The sequence below is a fragment of the Saccopteryx leptura genome, chromosome 2 (genome assembly GCF_036850995.1).
Source record: "Saccopteryx leptura isolate mSacLep1 chromosome 2, mSacLep1_pri_phased_curated, whole genome shotgun sequence".
Classification (NCBI taxonomy): Eukaryota; Metazoa; Chordata; class Mammalia; order Chiroptera; family Emballonuridae; genus Saccopteryx; species Saccopteryx leptura.
This window is the reverse complement of record NC_089504.1, coordinates 263,289,511-263,312,920: the sequence shown is the minus strand read 5'-3', so window position 1 is coordinate 263,312,920 and position 23,410 is coordinate 263,289,511. Positions and strand designations below refer to the sequence as shown.

Below are 23,410 nucleotides of genomic sequence, written 5' to 3'. Positions count from 1 at the left end.
AAAGATCCTCAGAGCAATACAGCATGTCTACACAGGCTACTGAAAAATTTTATCATAACAGAAGAAAATATCTTTAGTCAACATTTCAATAAATTTCTATTTGAAAAAGCCTTAATTAATCTAACCCATGGAAATCATCCAAAAGAAATATTTGCACATTTGTGAATATTGTTTCAACCACTCAAATTTTTTTAAAATTTATATTTACTTTTTAAAACTTATTTTTAAAATCAATCTAGGTTTTTTTTAAGTTATGAAATGCCAATATCAAGTTAATGAAATGCAATTTCAAATAAACAATAAAGTGCTAATGTATAGCACTGCATCTACAGTAAATAAGATTTGACTGACCACTGCTTGGCTGTTCAGAAAATCATTTTTTTCTTATTGATTGCTTATAGAGAGACACAGAGAGGGAGGGAGGGAGAAAGGAAAGAGAGAAGAGAGAGAGAGAAGCATTCATTTGTTGTTCCACTTAGTCATGCATTCATTGGTTACTTCCTGTATGTGCCCTGACGGGATTGAACCCACAATCTTGGTGTTTCAGGGATGACGCTCTAACTGAGCAAACCGGACAGGGCCAGAAACTAATTAAATCATAGGTTGATTTAATGAATACAGAGCATTATGTTGAATATAGAGTATATTTATAAATATAAATCATTATTAAATTTTGTGATTATGGTATGCTGCCAAAGAATATCAAGATACAACTTAAGTTCAACCTGTGGTTGAAATTGCTAACTTAAAATAAAATATTAATCAACAAAAAGTTGTAATGGGTCTCTTTTATACTTAAGGCAGAGGTCATTCAGTCAAAAGATAGGGTCCACAAGCAACTAATTTACAGGCATATTTAATTAAATGTACACCCAAAAGAGTAAATTCTCACATAAATTTCCTTTTATAATAAAGGATCAAAGCTGACATACAACTGTGCTACATTTAAGTATGAGTACCTTTCTTTAAAAGAACCTTTAAAAACTAATACTTAGAAATGTTTCTAAAAAATGGTACAGTGCCAAATCATTCAACATCCCAGAATTTCCGTCTTTGTGGTTTCAACTGAGCAATCCACATCTTGCGAAACTGACTCACAAGGTTAAATTTCAGTCTTCTATTTGAATAAGCCTGAGAGCTGTCAGAGAGCCACAGGATGGGACCTCAGGACATATACCCATTAATTGCTCCCTCGTCAGTAAACCTGTCCTCAGATTTCTGAGCAGGTACAAATGTCACAGTTACTCATAACGTTTAGTAAAAGAAATGAGAAAGCAATGTCATGGATTTATGTGCAAATACTAGTTTGAATTTTAAAATAAGAAACTTGGCTGTATTAAAAACAAAAATGTTTGTTTTATAAATCAGATTTATAGTTAACTGACTTCTAGGCTGAGTTAATAATTCTGCTAAAATGCTACTGAATTCATAAAAAACTATGTTATATCAATCTAATTTAATAAAATACATTAAGAATATTATTTGTTGTTATTACTTTCAATGTAAAGAGATATTTATAAAAATGAATTACTTTTCATCCATGCGGCTTCTCATTTTCTTCAGTTTCTGCATAATACTGCTGGTTTCGCTGCTGGAGATGGAAATGGGGGAAGGACTGCGGGTCTCCATGTCAGTGGGACCAGGACTGCCTGCCTTATTGTCCTTTGCATCATCATCACTATGGGAGTCCTACAACAAAGAGGGGGACAGTATTACAGTTTCACTGGAATTTAAGATCTCAAAGTGATCGTGAACATTGTCATTTCAAAATTAAGTTTACTTTCAAAACAGTATTTATAAAATAGCCAAAATAAAGGTATTAAAGGAAAAAATTATATCACACACAGTATTTAAAACAGGGCAAAATATAAACTTTATGTTAAGTATACTTTACATATGTTTATATAAAATCACAAAGTGTAATAATTTTTTAAGATGTAAAATATATATATATATTTTTGTATTTTTCCGAAGTTAGAAGCAGGGAGGCAGTCAAACAGCCTCCTGCATGCAACCGACCAGGATCCACCTGGCATGCCCACCAGGAAGCAAAGCTTGGCCCCTCTGGGGCATTACTCCACTACAATCAGAGCCGTTCTCAACGCCCAGGCCAACTTTGCTCCAATGGAGCCTTGGTTATGGGAGGGGAAGAGAGAGACAGAGAGGAAGGAGAGGGGGAGGGGTGGAGAAGCAGATGGGCGCTTCTCCTGTGTGCTCTGACTGGTAATCAAACCCAGGACTTCCACACCCCAGGCCAACGCTCTACCACTGTGCCAACCGCCAGGGCCAAGATGTAAAATATTTTTTAAACTTCTGTTAGTAATCTGGTATTTACATACCCTCACTAATTTTTAAAAATTAAACCACTCTAAAGAATATAATATTACAGACATTATAACTATATAAAACATATGTACAGACACAAAGAGTGAAGGGTATACCTAACTAATTTTAATCACACTGATGGATGAATCTTTTTTCGTTAAATATTTCTTATAGAAAACAGCATTTTTACAAATTAAATAGTTTGTAATAAAAACACTTAAGACCTGACCAGGCCATGGCGCAGTGGACAGAGCATCAAACTGGGACGCAGGGGACCCAGGTTAGAAACCTCAAGGTCGCCAGCTTGACTGCAGGCTCATCCGGCTTGAGCATGGGCTCACCAGCTTCAGCACAAGGTCACTGGCTTGAATGTGGGATCATAGACATGATCCCAAGGTCACTGGCTTGAGTCCAAAGGTTGCTGGCTTAAACAAGGGGTCACTCAGTCTGCTGTAGCCCCCTGGTCAAGGCACATATGACAAAGCAATAAAACAACAACTAAGGAGCTGCAATGAAGAGTTGATGCTTCTCATCTCTCTCTGTTCCCGCCTGCCTGTCTCTATTTCTGTCGCTAAAAAAATAAAATAAAATAATAAAATAAATTTAGGAACTACTGGTTTAAGCAATGTATTATTTCTGGTGAACAAAAGTAAAACTTTCATTGCTTAGGAAGATTTTCCTAAAAATAGTCATTTATTCTCTCAACTTCTCAGGAAGAGTAGAAACAATCATGACTTTCTATTTTGTGAACAACACAAAGCAGAGCCCTTCTCCTTCCCATTACCCTTCCTGACCAATGCAGTCCTTTTAACCCTTTTGAGTTATGAGTTTGATAACTGATGGAAACAAGAAGAACATACATTTGCCATTTTTTATTTCTTTTCTTTTTTGTTTTTTTCCTGAAGCTGGAAACAAGGAGGCAGTCAGACAGACTCCTGCATGCGCCCGACCGGGATCCACCCGGCACGCCCACCAGGGGGCGATGCTCTGCCCATCTGGGGCATTGCTCTGTTGTAACCAGAGCCACTCTAGCGCCTGAGGCAGAGGCCATGGAGCCATCCCCAGCGCCCGGGCCATCCTTGCTCCAATGGAGCCTTGGCTGCGGGAGGGGAAGAGAGAGAGAGAAAGGAAGGAGAGGGGGAGGGGTGGAGAAGCAGATGGGTGCTTCTCCTGTGTGCCCTGGCCGGGAATCAAACCCAGGACTTCTGCACACCAGGCCGACGCTCTACCACCGAGCCAACCAGCCAGGGCCTACATTTGCCATTTTTTAATATTGCCTTACACATTTTTAAAATATATCAATTGCACTCTGGATGGTGAGGAGGCACGAGGACGTACATAAACGTTTGTACTACTCAAAGGGTTAAAATCACTGGATGGAAAAGAATAAGGTGGAGAAAGACAAAGGGGCTAAGAGTGAGGTGTCCCAGCCCAAGTGGGATGAGGAGGACATGTAATGCTGGACAGTGACCTAAAGGGGGAGTCAGAACCCACAGGCAGCAGAGAGGATGTCCACGTGGGAGAGGTCCTTACACGGTGAGTCGTGAGCCCAGAGTGAGGTGGGATTCCCAGAGAACAGAGTCCAAAGAAGATAAGAAAGGTATAGAGAAGAGGCAAGGGGGTGGGAAATAGCCTGACTTAGGGAGTCAGAGCCTAGGTGAGGTAAGAAGGGCAATCACGTGAGGAAAAGGTGGCAGTGGTTATGGGAGATGGGTTACATAGCAGGAATAATCAAATCATTAACTACATTAAGGAAAATGTTAACCAATTATCTGTCAGAGAAGGATGTTCCAAAAGAGAGAAAACTAGAATAGGGTGCTGGGTTGAAACAGAAAGGATCAGTATTGAACTCCTGACTTATCAGTATGAAATCACAATACATATACAGCATGTGTATATATGCATACAGAAATAAATATACAGGTAAAGTATGTGCATTTATCTATAGCAGCGACACTTATATATTCACTAGACTGTTGCTTCAGAGGAGCAACACTTGAACAGCAATGAGCACGCCATGTTCCAGGTCTTAGTTTCTAAATAACTTTCCTCCTTGGAAAATGGCTGATTCTAAGGCCAGGCAGGCAAAGTACAAGATGATCCCTGTTTCAGAAAACATGAAAGTGCTCAAAGATTGATGGGGACGTTTCAAAAGAACACAAAAACTCGCTTAAAGAGAGGCTCCTAATGGCCCAATTTGGGACAAAGTGAGCATCAAAACTAATGACAGTAACAGGTTGAAACACTGAGTAAGATTTTACCAATTGATTCTCCCCTGCAGACTTTAACTTCTCCTGAAGCTTTAGAGTGGTCTGTCGGATCCTTTCTATCTCCTCCTGCTGTTTAAGAATCAGCTGTCTTTCCTTCCGAGCTGCCTTATTGGCTTCTTGAAGACGTTTAATTTCTGCCTACAGTTTAAAGAGTTAGGGGGGGTACTGAGATTTAGAAGAAATAGTCCAAAGTAATGTTTAAAAAAAAATTCAATCATTGCATATAACAAAAATAAATGTATACAGTATTTCAGGATAAAATGACATTAAAACTTTCAAATATTAAAAAAAACAAGTCACATAATTCCATCTAAAATAATTTAACATAATCCCTTAATTTACATAATTATAATTACACAGACTAATGTTTTCATGTGCTGCTTTTAAACTTAATATATTCTTCACATTTTTCCATAGTGCTACCTGGTCTTTATACTTATTTAATATTAGCATATCAAGTAAACTCATTAACATAACCATTATTCTTATTCATATAAAGTGATAAAATATCCCCTAATTTTTGCAAGCACTGTATATTTCATTTACCTGTTGCCCTATGGTTAGATAAGATGGTTGCCTACATTAGAAACAATGCTACTGAAAATTTAGGAAAAATATGGTAGACTACCAAGTAACTCCTTTAACTATTACAGTATAGGCATAAACTGTGGTAGATATCAATTAAGTCTCATTTAAGGTAATAATAAGAAAAAGAGATTAGGCAAAACAGATTTCACAATCCAACGTGATTTATGATAAGTTCTCTTAAAGGAATATTTTTCCTAACATACCTTTTCTTGCTGCAACCTTAAGAGCAAACCACGCTGCTTCTTCCGAAGTGGGGGCATTTTATCATCTTCTCCTTTGTCTCGTAGATGTCTGCAAATATTTCCCACCAAGACAAAGATTAGCCTCCATTTCTATCCTAATGTCAATAATTACAACCACTAAAGTCTCTTTTACCAATTAAACACCAATTAAACCTTTTCAAATGGTGAAAACAGTTGCAGTATGCAGCAATTCCTATCCCAACAATTATTTTACTGCATATGTAATATATGCAAACCCTAGACTGTCCTCTAAAGAGATAACAGCTTTGAGAAATTTAAAATATAATAAAGGAATTAAGTATAAAATAACAACATTTAAGAATCTGTTAAGGCCCTGGCCGGTTGGCTCAGTGGTAGAGTGTTGGCCCAGCATGTGGAAGTCCTGGGTTCGTTTCCCAGCCAGGGCACACAGGAGAAGCGACCATCTGCTTCTCCACTCCTTCCCCTCTCCTTCCTTTTTATCTCTCTCTTCCCCTCCTGCAGCCAAGGCTCCATTGGAGCAAAGTTGGCCCAGGTGCTGAGAATGGCTCCATGGCCTCCTTGGCTCCGGTTGCAGCAGAGCAATGCCCCAGAGGAGCTGAGCACCACCCCCTGGTGGGTATGCTGGGTAGATCCTGGTTGAACGCATGCGAGAGTCTGTCTGCCGCCCCCCCCCACCCCCCCACCCCCCCCTTCTCACTTTGGAAAAATACCAAAAATAGAAAAAAAAAACCTGTTAAGTGATAAAAGAGAAATGTAAAGAAAATGTATGAGTAGGTCTTGAAAACAGTATGTTCAAGGATGGCAGCCCCATTTCTAACTTGTGAAAGTGGGCTGATCAAATCAATTTAAATTAAACGAGGAAACAAAAACATCTTTAAAAACAAAGCATTCCCTTTCAATGAAAGGAGAAATTAAACAGTGGAAGCAGTGTTGACTGAGCAGCGTACTTTTTCTGATGCTCTAGCCAGGCTAGCTCAGCCTTGGTTTTTTCCTTCAGGGCTTTCTCGCGCAGACGTAGGAGGGAGGACTGGTGGGCTGCCCTCATTTCCTCTTCCTTCATATACTGTCGCACCATCTCCATAGTAAACTTAGAAAAGCTATCTTGTCCTCCTGAGAATGGCATGCTCAGCTCCTAAAGTGGAGAGTTTATTTTGAATTTATCACCATCTCAAACTTTGGAACATAATTAGTTTCATTAAAAGAGGTATGCACGTACAAAAAAATTATAGAAATTAAAAATGTTGCCAACCATGTAGAAAATATTTTTCAAAAAAGGCCCATAAGAGGGAGTAACAGTCATCTGCTAATTTATTCAGCCATTATAATTTCAACAAAAAACTACTATAAGATTGGTACTGTCCCAGGGATATAAACCAGGGTAAGAATTTGTCCCTATTATCCAAAAGGCTTCCAATTTAGTAAGAATGATATAAATTTTTAAATAACGTTTTAAATAAAGAGTGAAGCAAGTAAAAAAGCTAAACAGATAACTTTTATCCAGATCCTCAAAGGCCTTAAAAAAACAGTGTGTATTCTATTTTGTAAGAAAGGCAAAACTAGATTTTATAGCAAAAATATAACAAAACTGGAATCTCAGAAAAATCATTTTGGTAGCTGACAGCTGAGAATAGGTACAAAATGGACCCTCCCACCCTTGAGAGAGCACCTTTACAACTGCTCCCACAGTGCCTCCAGGTAAACCAAAGCCCACCTTTGCAGAAGACAGTGCAGTCTTTTCCGGGGATGTTTCGTCATCAGAGTCATCATGATGGCCTCTCTTCTTTTCCATGTTAAATCTGCGATGACTCTCAGAAGGTAGTAAAGACCGAAATGATTTTTCTTCTATTTCATCTTCTGTCATGGATTCATCAAATTTCAAGGAATATTCTGTTACAATAGAAGCTGAATCTAAAAGATTATGGAGCACGTAGATTTTATCAATATGACAATTTTCAGTAGGCATTCAATTAATAGTGCTTGCTGCCTCTTTATGGGACAATATAACAAATTCATGTAAGTAATCACTAGCAGTAAACATGAAACAAGCAAAATGCACTTATCTTACAAACAAGAAAAAACGCTAAAATATCTAAATATTAGTATAAGAAATACGGTAAAAAGTATAATGTATTTCACATACAAAGAGCTCTTACAAAGCAATTAGAAGTCTGTTACCTCTATAGAAAAATGAGAAATGGTCATGATCAGATGTTTTACAAAGCAAACAGAAATGGCCAAAATAAAGATAAAATAAGCTTTAAATTACTAGCAATAAAAATGCAAATTTAAAAATTTCAGAACTCACTGATTCCATGTTAATTAAAAGCACAACAGCTCTTTTAAGTTGGGTCCTGTGTGCCTTTAACACGCCACTCCCCAACAGTCCTATTCACTGAACAGCCTTAGTTTCTGATACTACAAAATGCTCCAAGCTCACTTTGTCTTTTCCCTGCCCAGTCCTATAGTCATTTCACTAAAGAGCTCTAGTTTCTTTTATTGGAGAATATTTAGGAGCCACAATCTGAGCTCTGGTTGTCCTTGTCACCACTGGGGTTTTGTTGTTTCTTCACTCTATCAGATGATAGAGCTACGTACCATATGCATGTATAATAATCCAGCCTGACCAGGCGGTGGCACAGTGGATAGAGCGTCAGACTGGGATGTGGAGGACCCAGTTTCGAGACTCCGAGGTCGCCAGCTTGAGCGTGAGCTCACTGGTTTGAGCAAAGCTCACCAGCTTGGACCCAAGGTCACTGGCTCGAGCAAGGGGTTACTCGGTCTGCTGAAGGCCCACGGTCAAGGCACATATGAGAAAGCAATCAATGAACAACTCAAGTGCCACAACGAAAAACTGATGATTGATGCTTCTCATCTCTCTCCGTTCCTGTCTGTCTGTCCCTATTTATCCCTCTCTCTGACTCTCTGTCTCTGTAAAAAAAAAAAAAAAATACATGTACACGCACTCTTTCCTGTTTCCATCCTCCCAAACATAGATTCATACTGATGGTTCCAACTAATCCAGTACCACAGAGTTCATTCTAGTCTTCCCTTCTCGTGTATCTATAAGTTCCCTCCTCGACACTGAGAAACCTTGCTCCCACAATCCAACAACTATTTACATTGTTATCTGTTCTAAATGTATATGTAAAGAATTGTTAGCCTGTCTCCCTGTGGGGGGCAGAGTGTGTGTGTACTGTTTCTTTTGTAGTTACACTTACAGGTTCCACTCAAAAATACCATTCTCCAAAGTTACTTAGGTCAGCTCCTTTTCCCGCCAGCCCTACAGTGCAGCTATGCCATATGTTTGTAATAGAGTTAGATTCATTGGCCTTAGGCTGCATTCCATCCTGAGACATCTCCACGCCCCACAATCTGTTTGATGTGTATGTGTTTAGTTCGCATATGTTAAAGTTTGCTTTTTGTGATCTACGATTCTATGGTTTTGACAAATGCACAGCATCAGACAGTGCATACAGAACATACAATGCCTTACATCATAGTTGTTTCACACTAAAAGCTCTGTGCATTCACTTTGTGGTCAACCAGTTTTCTTCCATCTAACACCTGGGAAACAATCTGTTTTCCATCCCCATACTTCTGCCTTTTCCAGAATTTTATATAAATGGAATATACAATATATAGCCTTTTGGGGCTTGCTTAACTTTCACTTAGTAAAATTCACTTAAAATTCATTCATGTTGCTGCATGAATCAATATCTTCTTTCCTTTAATCACTGACTAGTATTCCATTGTATAGGTTTACCAGTTTGTATATCCATTCCCCTCATAAGATATCTTGTTGCTTGCAGTTTTTAGCAATTACCGTATTTCCCCATATATAAGACACACCTTAATTTTGGGGCCTGAAATTTGAAAAAGAAATGTATTACATGAAGTTACTGAACTAAAGTTTTATTCATCATAATATTCATAGAACTCCTCATCACTGTCAAAACTCCCATCTATTAGCTTGTCCTCATCTGTGTCTGATGACAAGTCACTGTCTTCATATATTGCCTCATCCTCAGTTCCATCTAAGCCATTTGAAATGCCACAACTATGGTATAAGACACAGTTTTTAGACCCCAAATTTTTCAAAAAAGGGTGCATCTTTTATATGGGGAAATATGGTAAGAAAAATAGTGCTGTGTATGTTACTGACAGACTTTTGTACAGACACGATTTCAAATCATTTGGAAAAATACCTAGGCATGTGATTGCTGGGTCCTTACAAAATACTGTGAAAATGTCTCCAAAGTAGCATTTTGCACTCTTCATCAGCAATGAGTAAAAGCTGCTCTTGCTCTGCATGCCTGCACCAATTTGCTGTTTTTTGGATTTTTGCTATTCTAATCATGTTGTGATTTAGTTTTCATTTTCCAAATGATCCATGACACTGAAGACCATCCCTATGTCTATTTGCCATTTGTATATTTTCTTCAATAAAGTGACTATTCAGAGTTTTGCACATTTTTAAATTGGGCTGGTGGTTTTCTTGTTGGGGTTTAAAAGTCCTTTAAAACACTGAAAGTTAGAGCTTCAACATAGGAATTTTGAGGAGACACAATTTAGTTTATAATATGCCCTCTTCTGGCTCCCAAATTCACTCCTTCTTGCATGCAAAATACATTCACCCTATCTCAAGAACCCTAGAGTCTGAACCCATTCCAGCATCAACTATACATCCAAAGTCTCATCTGAGCATCATCTAATTACATGTGGGTGAGACTCAAGGTATCATTCATCTTAAGGCAAAATTCCTTTCTAGCTATAAATCTATGAAACATGACAAGCTATGTGCTTCCAAAATACCATGATGAGACAAGCACAGAATAGACCATTCTATTCCAAAGGGGAAAAATCGGAAAGAAGAAAGGTGTTAACAGCTCTCAAGGAAGTTCCCTAGCAGGGCAAATTCCATCAGATTTTAAGACTCAAAAACAATCCTCTTTGGCTCGATGCTCTGCTCTTCAAGCCCACTGAGGTGGCAGCCATCTTTCCCATGCCCACCAGGGGGGTCTTGGCCCCTTACCTGAGTGGCAGCTACACCCTGTTGGCCATTGGCTTCACTCCTGAGGCCAGAGACAGCCTAGACCACAGAAACCAAGGAGGTGGCCCCACCCTCTGAAGCCAACAAGTAGACAGCCTTGTCACCTGGAAGCTGGGAGCCTACGGCAGCAGTGGCTGCCCTGCAGATATGTGAATCACGCTCAGGACCATTCCCCTTTCTTGAAGGATAAAGCACGTTCACAGCTGGAGAGCTCTACTGTCTCATTCCAGAGAATCCCAGAAGTCTGAAACCCTTCCAAAATATCATTCCATCTCTTGCCCTTCAATCCTAATCAGCAGTGTCTCCGCTGGTACAGCCCCCTCTCTATTCCTGGCTTCTGCTGAGATGAAAGAGTCAATTCACGGGTGATCTCTTTATGGAGTGACTGTCCAGCCACACCCTTGCTGTTCTCTCCAGAACATGTTTTCATATTTTTTATAACATAGATAGGCTGAGGGTTTTCCAGATCTTCAAGTTCTGGCTCCTTTTTGTTTAATAATTTCTTCAATTTGTCTCCTCTCACATTTTACTCTAAGCAGTAAGGAGAGACAGGCCATGACTTCAATGCTTGGCTTAGAAATTTCCTCAGCTAAATATCTAAGTTCATCACTTTACTAAAAATTAATAGATTTGAGAGAGGGAGGGAGGGAGGGGGAGAGAGAAAGAGAGAAAGAGAGAAGTGTTCATTTGTTGTTCCACTAGTTGTATGTCCTTCGGTTGCTTCCCATATGTGCTCTGACTGGGGATCAAAGTCGTAACATTGGTGTTTGGCACAACTGAGCTAACCAGCCAGGACCCATTACTTTTTCTCTCTTTCTCTTTTTTTGTCTTTATTTTTTTCTATTTTTTTAATCTTTTATTTTTATTGAATCCAGAGAGAGGAAGGGGGTTAAGGGGAAGAAAGAAGCATCAATCTGTTTCTGTATGTGCCCCAGCCAAGGACCGAACCAGCCACCTCTGCATTGCAGGACAATGCTCCAGCCAAGCGAGCCATCCAGCCAGGGCACTTTCTCTCTCTTTTTAATTTGAATTAATTGGGATGATACTGGTCTGTTAAAAGGCACACAGGTTTCAAATGTACCTCTCAATAGAATACCATCTGCACTCTACATCATGTGCCCTCCGCCCTAAACAAAGTCTCTTTCCTTTAGCTTTTAACTTCCATTTTCTCCAAAACTCTAGAACACAGTTCAGTCAAGTTCTCTGCCACTTTATAAGGACCACCTTTCCTCCAGCTTTCAATATGTTCCTTATTTCCATCTTCATCAGACTTCATCAGAATCAGCTTTAACATTCGTATTTCTACCAATGAAGCAATGTAGGCTTTTCCCAGCATGCACTTCAAAACTTCTAGCCTCTACTCACTAGCCAGTTCCGAAGCCACTTCCACAGCTTTAGTATCTGCCATGGCAGCACCCCATTTCTAGGTACCAAGGTCTGCATTAACCAGCTAGAGCTGCCATAAATATAGATTGCTATATCAGATATTATTTTCATTATAAATTATAATATACAAAAAATTAAATATTTTCATCCTTCTCTGAAGACTACAGTTCTAGACTCAATCAAAAGCACTGCTTAAGAGCCAGATATCTAAAAAATAAATTCGAGAATGGAGGCTGCTACTATTCTGACTTAACATCTTAAAGGTGTCCTTCGTTGCCAGATTGGTTTTTTTTTTTTTTTTCCTGTATTTTTCTGAAGCTGGAAACGGGGATAGACAGCCAGACAGACTCTCGCATGCGCCCGACTGGGATCCACCCGGCACGCCCACCAGGGGGCGACGCTCTGCCCACCAGGGGGGGCGATACTCTGCCCCTCCGGGGCATCGCTCTGTCGCGACCAGAGCCACTCCAGCACCTGGGGCAGAGGCCAAGGAGCCATCCCCAGCGCCCGGGCCATCCCCGCTCCCATGGAGCCTTGCTGCGGGAGGGGAAGAGAGAGACAGCGAGGAAGGAGAGGGGGAGGGGTGGAGAAGCAGATGGGCGCCTCTCCTGTGTGCCTTGGCCGGGAATCGAACCCGGGACCTCTGCACGCCAGGCCGACACTCTACCACTGAGCCAACCGGCCAGGGCCGCCAGATTGTTTTGTGTTATTTACTCCTCATGATTTGACAGGAATACAGCTTTTGTTTATGATCTAAAAAGGAATTGGGTAATCCATTTTAATATAGTTATTATATCTAAGGTTATTATTTATAAGAATTTATATTGTTTAACATGTAAACTTCTAATAATGCATTTTTTATGCTTGTTACGTAGCTATATGTAATAGGATAAAAGTAGTTTTTTTCAGGGCTGCATGCAGTAAGTCCCGGAGTTACAAACTTCAAACTTACGTACTACTTGTACTTACGAATGGAGCACCCTAGGGCTATTGGTAATCCCTGCAGTTGGACATCAGTGAACATGATATCATAGAGTTACTCGACTCCCATGGAAAAAAACTAACCGATGACGACCTTTTGGAACTGGAGCAGCAGAGGACAGCATTTAGAAAAGAAAAATGGGACCTAGAATCTCCAGAACCAAAAAAGGTTTCTACAAAAGATTTAGCTAATGCTTTTCATCTTATTAAAGCAGAAATGGCAAAGTTAGAGGAGCAAGATCCCGACACAGAGAGGTTCACCACAGTTTACTGTACAGTTACTGAAGGCCTGAGACGCTACAGGGCCTGATGATGAGAAAAAGAAAGGCTCTTGTCCTAACCTCCCCGGATGCCTCCTTCAGGACACTGACTCCAGCAGCAGGATCAACCCTGACTCTAACACCGTCCACCCTCTCTAACAAGTTCCTCATCTCCTGCATCATCCAAGACTGTTTAAGGTTGTATCTGAGCATGTTTTAAGTGTTTACATGCACAGAAAGATAGAAATAAATACTATGTTAAGACAAACACCTAAGTTGCATTTAATAGGTAAATGTACCTGTCCAAGTTACATACAAATTCAACTTAAAAACCTACAGAACCAATCTTGTTCATAACTCAGAGACAGCCTGCATACATTTTCATTCACAAGAACATTCTCCTAGATTTATTTTTGCCTTCTCTTAGGATCATGACACACAATCGTATTTGATTGCTGGCATAATATGTGGCCTTAAAACAGTTTCACCTGGCCTGACCAGGCCATAGTGCAGTGGATAGAGCATTGGACTGGGATGTAGAGGACCCAGGTTCGAGACCCCAAGGTTGCCAGCTTGAGCATGGACTCATCTGGTCTGAGCAAAAAGCTCACCAGCTTGGACCCAAGGTCGCTGGCTTGAGCAAGGGGTTACTCGGTCTGCTGAGGGCCCGTGGTCAAGGCACATATAAGAAAGCAATCAATGAACAACTAAGGTGTCGCAACAAAAAACTGATGATTGATGCTTCTCATCTCTCTCCATTCCTGCCTGTCTGTCCTATCTATCCCTCTCTCTAACACTCTCTCTGTCCCTGTAAAAAAAAACCCAAAACCAACAAAAAACAAAAACAAACAAAAAACGGTTTTACCTGGATAAATTTAATATCATATATCATACATACAATCTTGTCTTCATTATCACCATGTTCTAATTGTATTAACTAGCTCGGTCATAAATATCTTAAAGGGTTGGAAGCAAAAAATTACAAGTAAATAATTACACACATATGTGCAAAGAAGTTACCTTTCTCATCAGGAAGAGACGGAACGCTGTCACTTCGGAGAGAATCATCAACAGCAGTCTGAACCTGTTCATCAATAGAACTCTCCATCTTTCCACTGTGAAGTTTCTTCTCATTTTCCTTAGAAGATGGAACTGAAGGACTTTCCTGATGGCTGCTACCACTACTACTTCTGTTTATGAATATCACAGAAACAAACCGAAAAAGAAAAAAAAGGCAATGATTTAAGGATCATAACTTCAAAATAAAGTTATCTGGCTAAACAAATGGATCTTGTGATCAAGATATAAAATGATAAAAGATGTAACATAAAACATAAAAATAGTAAGTAGACATATGTCTAAGAAGAAACTTTTAGAAAAGATAAGAAGAAGAGAGAAAGGTTTCACATTTTAAGTCATATGAGGCAACCACCATTCTCAGGCTATCAGGTCCATTTTACCTTTCATTTTAAAACCACTGGGAAAGGGGCTTCTAGTTGGTATTTCCACTTCCTTTACTGCTCACCAATATCACAACCTACCACAGTGTACTTCAACCCTACTCTATAGAAACTATTCTTATAAACTCTACCTAAACTCCCATTGCCAAATTCAATAGAAAATCTGCAACATTAGATGATGCTGACCTCTACTTCCTCTTTTAAAAGCTCTACTTGCTAAAGCAAAATGTAGTAAAACATTAACATTAGGGTAATCTAGATGAATGATTAAGTAGTATAAAAAAAAAACTTAAAACAGTGCTTACACAATATAAGTTCTCATACTATTACATGAAACAACAGTTTTATAAATTAGCTAATTACTTTGAAAGAAAGACATTATTTTATTTAAAGAAATGAGATTAAGAAGTTAAATAAAAGCAGTATCTCAGCCATCTATCAGACTTTACTACATCAAACTTTTCACCTTCTATCATGATGCCTGTATCTTGAAGACTCAGAATAACTATCATATGAAGGAGAATATTTCTGATGCTTTGAGTCAGGGGTCCCTTCCTTACTGTGAGACAGTGAAACAGGCTGACTCTTCCTACAAAGAAAATAAAAACTGATTAAACATTTAAAGTCTTTAATAAGAGTAAGATTTTAAATACTGCTCAACATTAACATGAGATAAAACCTTGAATGAATAGGAATTATGAAAAATTTTACAAAATATTTGAAGGCATTCATTCATAGAAAGAATGTATAACACATTTAAGAATACCTTCTTTATTATGAGAAATAAGCACAAATATCCCAAGTATCAATGACTGTGAATAGACTTAAAATCTATGAATCAGAGACAGTCAAAATGTGATATAAAAGAAGACACGCAAACATGATTACATCACTCAGCCCCGCCTAAAAAACTCTAATGACATTTCATTGCTGTAGAATAAGCAAAATCCTTAAGGTCTGCAAGGCCTGTCTAATCCTTCATCGTCTCCTCCCATCCTCCTCCCTTTGCTCTCTGCCTCCAGTCCCGTTGGTTTTCCTTCCTTTCCCCTTCCTACCTTTGCATGTATCGACCTGTCTACTCCTTGACTCCTTTACATCAGACTCCTTTTCATCCACTACATCTCACCATAAGCTTTACTTCCTCAGGAAAACCTTCTCTGCCCTCCTTGTACCCAGCTATTCAAATTCCTTTGTTATGTATCTTAGCCACAACATTCCTTTCACTCACAACACTTACCTCAGTTACAGCATTCATTTTCTTAAGTGACTATTTGATCAACGCCTACCTTGCCCTCTAGTCTAGACTGTATGCCTATAACCAAAAATAGTGCCTGAAACACAGTAGATACTCATCATATATTTGCAAATGACTATTAACCTGTCTGTCTCAGCTCTGGTCCTCAGCTGTTTCACAAAGTCGGGGGCATGTTGCCGGTGGTGGTCATACAGCGCTGCTAAGGGAGCTCCTGAAGCAGTGATGGCATCTGAGATATGAGTTCGAGTCAACTCTGCCATCTAAATGTGAACACACACAAGGCAAAAGTATGAAGAACTTGGAGGGAGCAGCAGAGTGTCCTGGAAAGAGCACTGGATTGAGAATGAGCAAATTTTGCAATAAGTGAAATATCGCAGGCAACTTATTTAGACTCTTTAAGTTTCAACAGCTTCCTTATAAAAATAAAGAGATATACACAACATGATTATTAAGGTCGCCCAACTATCAATATAATAATCTACAAATTAGAAAACCTTCAAATTATATGATGAGTCATAGTAAACCAAAAGTTAAATCTTCCTTTGAGAATCAATTGAGTGATTAGTTCCTGAGTCTTTTCTGAGCAAGGATGTGAGGTGCATTTTCCCTATTCTTAGCCACCAGTACCACTGCTGCATGGATTATTCATTCTGCACTTTTTGGTAACTGCCTTGATGACAAAGTGTTTTGAAATCTTTGTTAATGTTGTTTAAAAGTTTTCCTGAGAAAAGAGACTACTTTATACTTATTTGCACAATCCCACAGTCTCCAACATATAGTAGGTTTATGGTTTGTTTGTTTTTTGGGGTTTTTTTGCATTTTTCTGAAGCTGGAAACAGGGAGAGACAGTCAGACAGACTCCCACATGCGCCCGACCGGGATCCACCCGGCACGCCCACCATGGGGCGACGCTCTGCCCACCAGGGGGCGATGCTCTGCCCATCCTGGGAGTCGCCATGTTGCGACCATCCTGGGCATCGCCATGTTGCGACCAGAGCCACTCTAGTGCCTGGGGCAGAGGCCACAGAGCCATCCCCAGCGCCCGGGCCATCTTTGCTCCAATGTAGCCTTGGCTGCGGGAGGGGAAGAGAGAGACAGAGAGGAAGGAAGGAAGAGGGGGGTGGAGAAGCAAATGGGCGCTTCTCCTATGTGCCCTGGCCGGGAATTGAACCCGGGTCCTCCGCACGCTAGGCCGACGCTCTACCGCTGAGCCAACCGGCCAGGGCTATGGTTTTTTTAATAACAATCATTTCACAAGCAATCCAAAATAATAACTGCTAAAATAAACTAAAACTATACCTATTAGTTATGATATCCTATATAGAGACAGCAGTAAAACTATTTCTAGCTTTATCCTTTAGTATGACACCAACACCACTCCAGGTAAAAATGAAACATCTTCACACAGGGCAGATTGGTGACTCCTTGGAACTGAGGTTGTGGATTGACCGCAAAGGGGCATGAGGGAACTTTTTAGAGTGTTGGAAATACTGATTATAACAATGTTTATATAGATGGATAGATAAGACACAGGAATATACAAATAGAATAATCTATATATTTATCAAAAGTCATCAAGCTATATCCCGAAAAAGGATTCATGTTATTATTTATAAATAATTCATCAGTAAAATTAGTACTTTTTTTTTTTTTTTTTTTTTTTTTTTTCCATTTTTCTGAAGCTGGAAACGGGGATAGACAGTCAGACAGACTCCCACATGCGCCCGACCGGGATCCACCCGGCACGCCCACCAGGGGCGGTGCTCTGCCCCCCAGGGGGGATGCTCTGCCCATCCTGGGCGTCGCCATATTGCGACCAGAGCCACTCTAGCGCCTGAGGCAGAGGCCACAGAGCCATGCCCAGCGCCCGGGCCATCTTTTGCTCCAATGGAGCCTTGGCTGCGGGAGGGGAAGAGAGAGACAGAGAGGAAGGAGGGGGGGGGGTGGAGAAGCAAATGGGCGCTTCTCCTATGTGCCCTGGCCGGGAATCGAACCCGGGTCCTCCGCACGCTAGGCCGACGCTCTACCGCTGAGCCAACCGGCCAGGGCAAAATTAGTACTTTTTAAAAAAGCTTACTCAAGGGCAGAAACTTAAGAGTTCATCTTTTTCTCGGCCTCTATACATTCAAATGTACACGACACTGCAGTAAAAGGCCACAGTTACTCTGACCAACCGAAAGGAACTCAAGAGGAAAGGGCTCTCAGAGGTTCTCACCTCACAGATCTGGCGCGCTGCGTCAGTTGTGAGGCGAGCAGTCTCTGTTTGCTGAGCAGCTATTTTGCAAGTGGCTTCCTGCAGGACTTCCGTTACATCCCGTTGTGACTTAACCACCTGCTGTAATGATTCTGCATGGACCTGTAAATAGAAGAGGGCAAAAGAACTTCTGTCATGTCACAGAATCTGCAAATCTGTTTCATGGATCATATGCCTCATTTTAAAAAAACAACCCACTGGACTACTACCTGGATTTCATGTCTCAAAATCTAGAGTTTAAAATCTGGAGTCTTATAATCACTGCTGGAGATTAAGTCTTAACTTCACTGTTCATGAGCTGATGTGTCTGTAGACAAGTAACTACTATGTACCTCAGTTTCCACTTATTAAATGGGGGTCAAGCCTGACCAGGTGGTGGCGCAGTAGATAGAGCATCGGACTGGGATGTGGAGGACCCAGGTTCAAGACCCTGAGGTTGCCAGCTTGAGTGTGGGCTCATCTGGTTTGAGCAAAGCTCACCAGCCTGGACCCAAGGTTGCTGGCTCCAGCAAGCGGTTACTTGGTGCTGTAGCCCCACCATCAAAGGCACATATGAGAAAGCAATCAATGAACAATTAAGGTGTCACAAGGAAAAACTAATGATTGATGCTTCTCATCTCTCTCCGTTCCTGTCTGTCCCTATCTATCCCTCTCTCTGACTCTCTCTCTGTCTCTGAAAAAATAAAATAAAATAAAATTGAAAATAAAATTAAATTGGGGTCAAATCCTGACTACTTACTTTCACAGGGCTGTTAACAAGAATCAAATGACATAAAATTAACAACCATGGCGCTTTTTTTTTGTATTTTTCTGAAGCTGGAAATGGGGAGAGACAGTCAGACAGACTCCCGCATGCGCCCGACCGGGATCCACCAGGCACGCCCACCAGGGGCGACGCTCTGCCCACCAGGGGGTGATGCTCTGCCCCTCCGGGGCGTCGCTCTGCCGCGACCAGAGCCACTCTAGCGCCTGGGGCAGAGGCCAAGGAGCCATCCCCAGCGCCCGGGCCATCCCTGTTCCAATGTAGCCTTGGCTGCGGGAGGGGAAGAGAGAGACAGAGAGGAAGGAGGGGGGGTGGAGAAGCAAGTGGGGGCTTCTCCTATGTGCCCTGGCCGGGAATCGAACCCAGGTCCCCCGCACGCCAGGCCGACGCTCTACCGCTGAGCCAACCGGCCAGGGCCACCATGGCATTTTTCACACTTTTTTTTTTACCCCTATACAATAAAAAAAATACTAAAGTGATTTAAAACATAAAAATGTAAGTTCAATAAAGAGTACTTGCTGCAAGTTACCTGAGCTGCTTTGTTTCTGGTTTCTTCCAACTGCCTCTGACACTCCAGAGCCTCTTGTTCAGCCTTCAGTTTCAGAAGGGCCAAGTCCCTTTCATGGCGCTGCTGCTGTGCCTTCAGGGTAGAGAAGCCACCGACTATTAATTCTAAGACACTAAACTATTAAAACACAGTGACTGTATTGAACACAATGCTATTTTCTCAGCACAAATCTTTTGAAGCAACCAACAAAAGCCTAATGGAAAGACGGTAAACATGATAGACATCAACCATTTATCACTTCTCAAAATATTTAGTGACCATCTATGATGTATTTTAATTCATCAAAAGACTATTTTAAATAGCAAAGAAAAGAGAAAACAGACAAACAAAAAGCCCAGAAAGCTAAAGAAGAAAACTCCACAAATACCTTTATGATCTGGGCCAGAGATACGCTCTCTTGCTGAGCAAGCGAAATGCCTCTGACTCTTTCTATGTCTGTCAGTTGGCGCACAGACTCCTCAATGGCACTCAGGTAGCTGAGTTCAGCTGCCATGCGATGCTGGAGGCCGGCAGGAGAAAAGCGCTTAGAACCTGGAGAGCGTAACAGTTGTCAAAGCCAGAAACAAAGACAGTGACTTACGAGTACAATGTACTTTAATAGTTACTGCTTTTGTGTGTGTGTTTGGGGGTGTGTGTACACACATGCATGGGTGTGAACATATATATATATATATATATATATATGCACCTATACCACTTAGGAATACATACACGGTACACTTTTCAGTGTGTTTTTGCTAAAGCTGGCAAGATGGGAAAAATCACCACTACTCAATCTGTCATGCTTCTCAGTATCTATTTTCTTGCACAGTTTGTTTAATACTTCAAAGAGTAATCACATTCATTTGAAAAAACATCTCTTTATGATTAAATTCAAGAAAATTTTTTAAAGAATTGACTTTATATTTAAAATGACAAGTGCACGGGCAACTTGCCTGGTGTTGAAGTCATCTCTGTGGCCGCTCTGCCGGCAGCCGGGCTCCCTTCAGGAAGAGGGGCGTTGGGCTTATATCCCGTGATGGGTGGAGGCATTATAACCGAGGACTTAGATCTTTCTAATGACGTTCCTGGAAGGTCAAACGGCAACAATTTCTGGGAACTTGGAGACAGGGGAGAAGTTGGAGTTTTCTGAGATCTTCCCTTGTCTGATGAGACACTAGAAGATTTGTTTCAAATAAACATTAGAGAAGGGAAAACTACTTCAGGAACCAGCTCAATGATTCATAAGATCATGCACTACTTTCTTTATTGACATCAGCTTTGAAAAGCTGTGATTCAGGCATTTATTCATTCAACCTAGTCGCTGTGCTGAATGAACTACTCTAAGCGCTCCCCTTATTGTCACAGATACAGTGGTAAACAAGCTCAGGGCAAACCCTGCCTAAAATAAGATGGAAAAGGAATCTCTGGATGAAACTGCCGTCAACTCTTTCCTCTACAATGTAAATGCACCACAAATTAACATTGCAGTATGAGGCAAAATCCTCTAAAATATTATATAGCAATGAAATTGCAGCCATATATAAAAGGTAAGATCAGTCTGTTATTTTAAAAATCACTTAATATGTCTCTGAACGAGAAAAAATATCATTTTGTATTAAAAATTAAAAAATGACAAAAACTACTCTGCTAGTCCTTTTAACTCAAAGGGAAAAAAGAAAGAGTTTAAGCAAGCTCCATAATATAAGAGTGAGATTTCAAAAATCTGCTGGAGCAGGGGTTGGGAACCTATGGCTCACGAGCCAGATGTGGCTCTTTTGATGGTTGTAACTGGTTTGCAGACAAATCTTTAATAAAAAAAATGTTAAAAATATAAAACATTCTCATGTATTACAATCCATTCATTTCCTTCTGCTCATGTTCATGGTTGCAGGTGGCTGGAGCCAATCACAGCTGTCCTCCGGGACAACACCAAATTTTTATTGGATAATGTGTAATGTACATGGGTCGTTGTATGGCTCTCACGGAATTACATTTTAAAATATGTGGCGTTCATGGCTCTGTCAGCTAAAAGGGTTCCCAACCCGTGTGCTGGAGACATCCAATAAGTTGAGCAGGAGAAAAAAGTTCAAAGAAAGAAATAAACAATGAGACCAAAAGAATGCTAAGTAGTTGTGTTGAAAGAGTAAAAGAACACACTTGAGAAACAAAATATACAAAGGAAATGGGAGAGCCTAGTGAAAACACTTCAAATAAAGTTAAGCTCTTAAAGTGGATCTATGGGGTAACTGTGAGCTGCCAATGTTCCCCAAGGAAAGTCACTGCTTGGTCAAAAGGTTGAGTCAAGAAAACTGTGGCAATGGCTTTCAGAATAGAAATGTGGGTTATGCTAGAGGCAGAGAATTCCTGAAAGAGATGTTGTTAATAGTTTAGATGAGAGATGGCCACACTCTAAAATATAGATAAGAGACTGGAGTTATGAACAAAACAACAGTCTCTATTCATAAAATACAGAAATTTATTAGTTTCTCTGAACATCAATGATATTGTAATTTTAATTCAAATAAATTGCAGTACAAAATAAGCATTACTAACCTCATAGAATGCCCAGAAAGATCTTCCAAAGTGCTATCAGTGTCAAGAGTGTGCTCATAATCTTTGACAGAAAGTTTGATACTGGTCTCAGATTTCTTCCCTGGGTGAGAGCCACGTTCTGAGCCAGAGTGCACTTTTTCCTCATCAAGAAGTGAACTCTGAGCATTTCCAGAGAGTGAATCTAGCCCTGTAAAAAGTAAATTTCTTATAAAGCTGACTCCCAACAGAAGCTATTGAAAGGTAACTGATACCTAGATTTCAGTAAAAAAATAAGCCCAGAACAGATTATTTAAAAATTGACTTATCTTTAAAATTTGTTTTTCAAATGTAAAATAAAGTTCACCCTTTTGGTTACATTTCAGGAAAATGAAGTATCTTCCATTAACATCCCTTATTTGCTATTAAAAAATAGATGGTTCTTGCCTGACCGGGTGGTGGCACAGTGGATAGAGCCTCGAACTGGGACGCAGAGGACCCAGGTTCGAAACCCCGAGGTCGCCAGCTTGAGCGTGGGCTCATATGGTTTGAGCAAGACTCACCACCTTGAGCCCAAGGTCACTGGCTGAGCAAGGGGTCACTCGGTTTGCTGTAGTCCCCTGGTCAAGGCACATATAAGGAAGCAATCAATGAATAACTAAGGTGCCGCAACAAAGAATAAATGCTTCTTACCTCTCCCTTCCTGTCTGTCTGTCCCTATCTGTCCCTCTCTCTGTCTCTCTCCATCTCTTTCACAAAAAAAAGATGGTTCTTAAATTAAATGATTAAACCTGACAAGTATATAGTATTAGTTTATGCTTATGAGAAAGTAAACAGAAAGGAGAAGTTTTTCAAGGATAAAACCTAAGGCTGGAAAAAATGCCAACTGGACTACACAATCCTTTTGGAAAACTATATGGCAAGAATTACATAGCCACATTTATAAATATGTTCATATTCTCTGACTCAGAACAATCTCACCTACAGGAAAATCATAAAGAGATTATTGACACCAACAAACAAAAATTACTGCATGCTATTCAATGAACTTTATAGAATTTTTAAAAGTTCAACCTGCATTTGCAATGGAAGAGTTAGTTCTAACTCTAAATTACACATATAACAGTAACTTAAACATTTAAATAGCACTTTGGGATTAAAAATATACCCCATATATACAGTGTGTCCGTAAAGTCATGGTGTACATTTGACCAGTCACAGGAAAACAACAAAAGACGACAGAAATGTGAAATCTGCACCAAATAAAAGGAAAACTCTCCCAGTTTCAAACCTATTCAGTGCAGTTCGATGTGGGCTCACGCACAGATTTTTTAGGGCTCCTTAGGTAGCTATCCCGTATAGCCTCTACAGCCTCTGATGGCCTACCACTGACTGATGGCCTAACAGAATGGGGTTTCTCCACCAAACTGCTGGTTTCCTTCAACTGCTTATCCCACCAGGTAATGTTATTCCTATGTGGTGGTGCTTCATTATAAACGCGCCGATATGCACGTT

General features: G+C 40.3%; 1 protein-coding gene across 12 annotated transcripts in view; it reads right to left on the bottom strand.

Annotated features, from left to right (window-relative positions):
- Positions 1 to 23,410, bottom strand: part of CEP350 (centrosomal protein 350) — a 124,477-nt gene that overhangs the window by 41,762 nt on the left and 59,305 nt on the right. For all 12 annotated transcript variants that reach the window (XM_066361658.1, XM_066361651.1, XM_066361655.1 and 9 more), the window contains 13 exons: positions 21,920 to 22,106; positions 20,320 to 20,540; positions 19,752 to 19,915; positions 19,346 to 19,456; positions 18,015 to 18,155; positions 15,923 to 16,059; positions 15,011 to 15,133; positions 14,105 to 14,274; positions 7,119 to 7,315; positions 6,355 to 6,539; positions 5,387 to 5,474; positions 4,587 to 4,733; positions 1,532 to 1,689 (listed from right to left, as the gene is read on the bottom strand). In XM_066361658.1, coding sequence (XP_066217755.1) covers positions 1,532 to 1,689; positions 4,587 to 4,733; positions 5,387 to 5,474; positions 6,355 to 6,539; positions 7,119 to 7,315; positions 14,105 to 14,274; positions 15,011 to 15,133; positions 15,923 to 16,059; positions 18,015 to 18,155; positions 19,346 to 19,456; positions 19,752 to 19,915; positions 20,320 to 20,540; positions 21,920 to 22,106 — 2,029 coding nt within the window. The remainder of the gene's footprint in view (positions 1 to 1,531; positions 1,690 to 4,586; positions 4,734 to 5,386; positions 5,475 to 6,354; positions 6,540 to 7,118; positions 7,316 to 14,104; positions 14,275 to 15,010; positions 15,134 to 15,922; positions 16,060 to 18,014; positions 18,156 to 19,345; positions 19,457 to 19,751; positions 19,916 to 20,319; positions 20,541 to 21,919; positions 22,107 to 23,410) is intronic.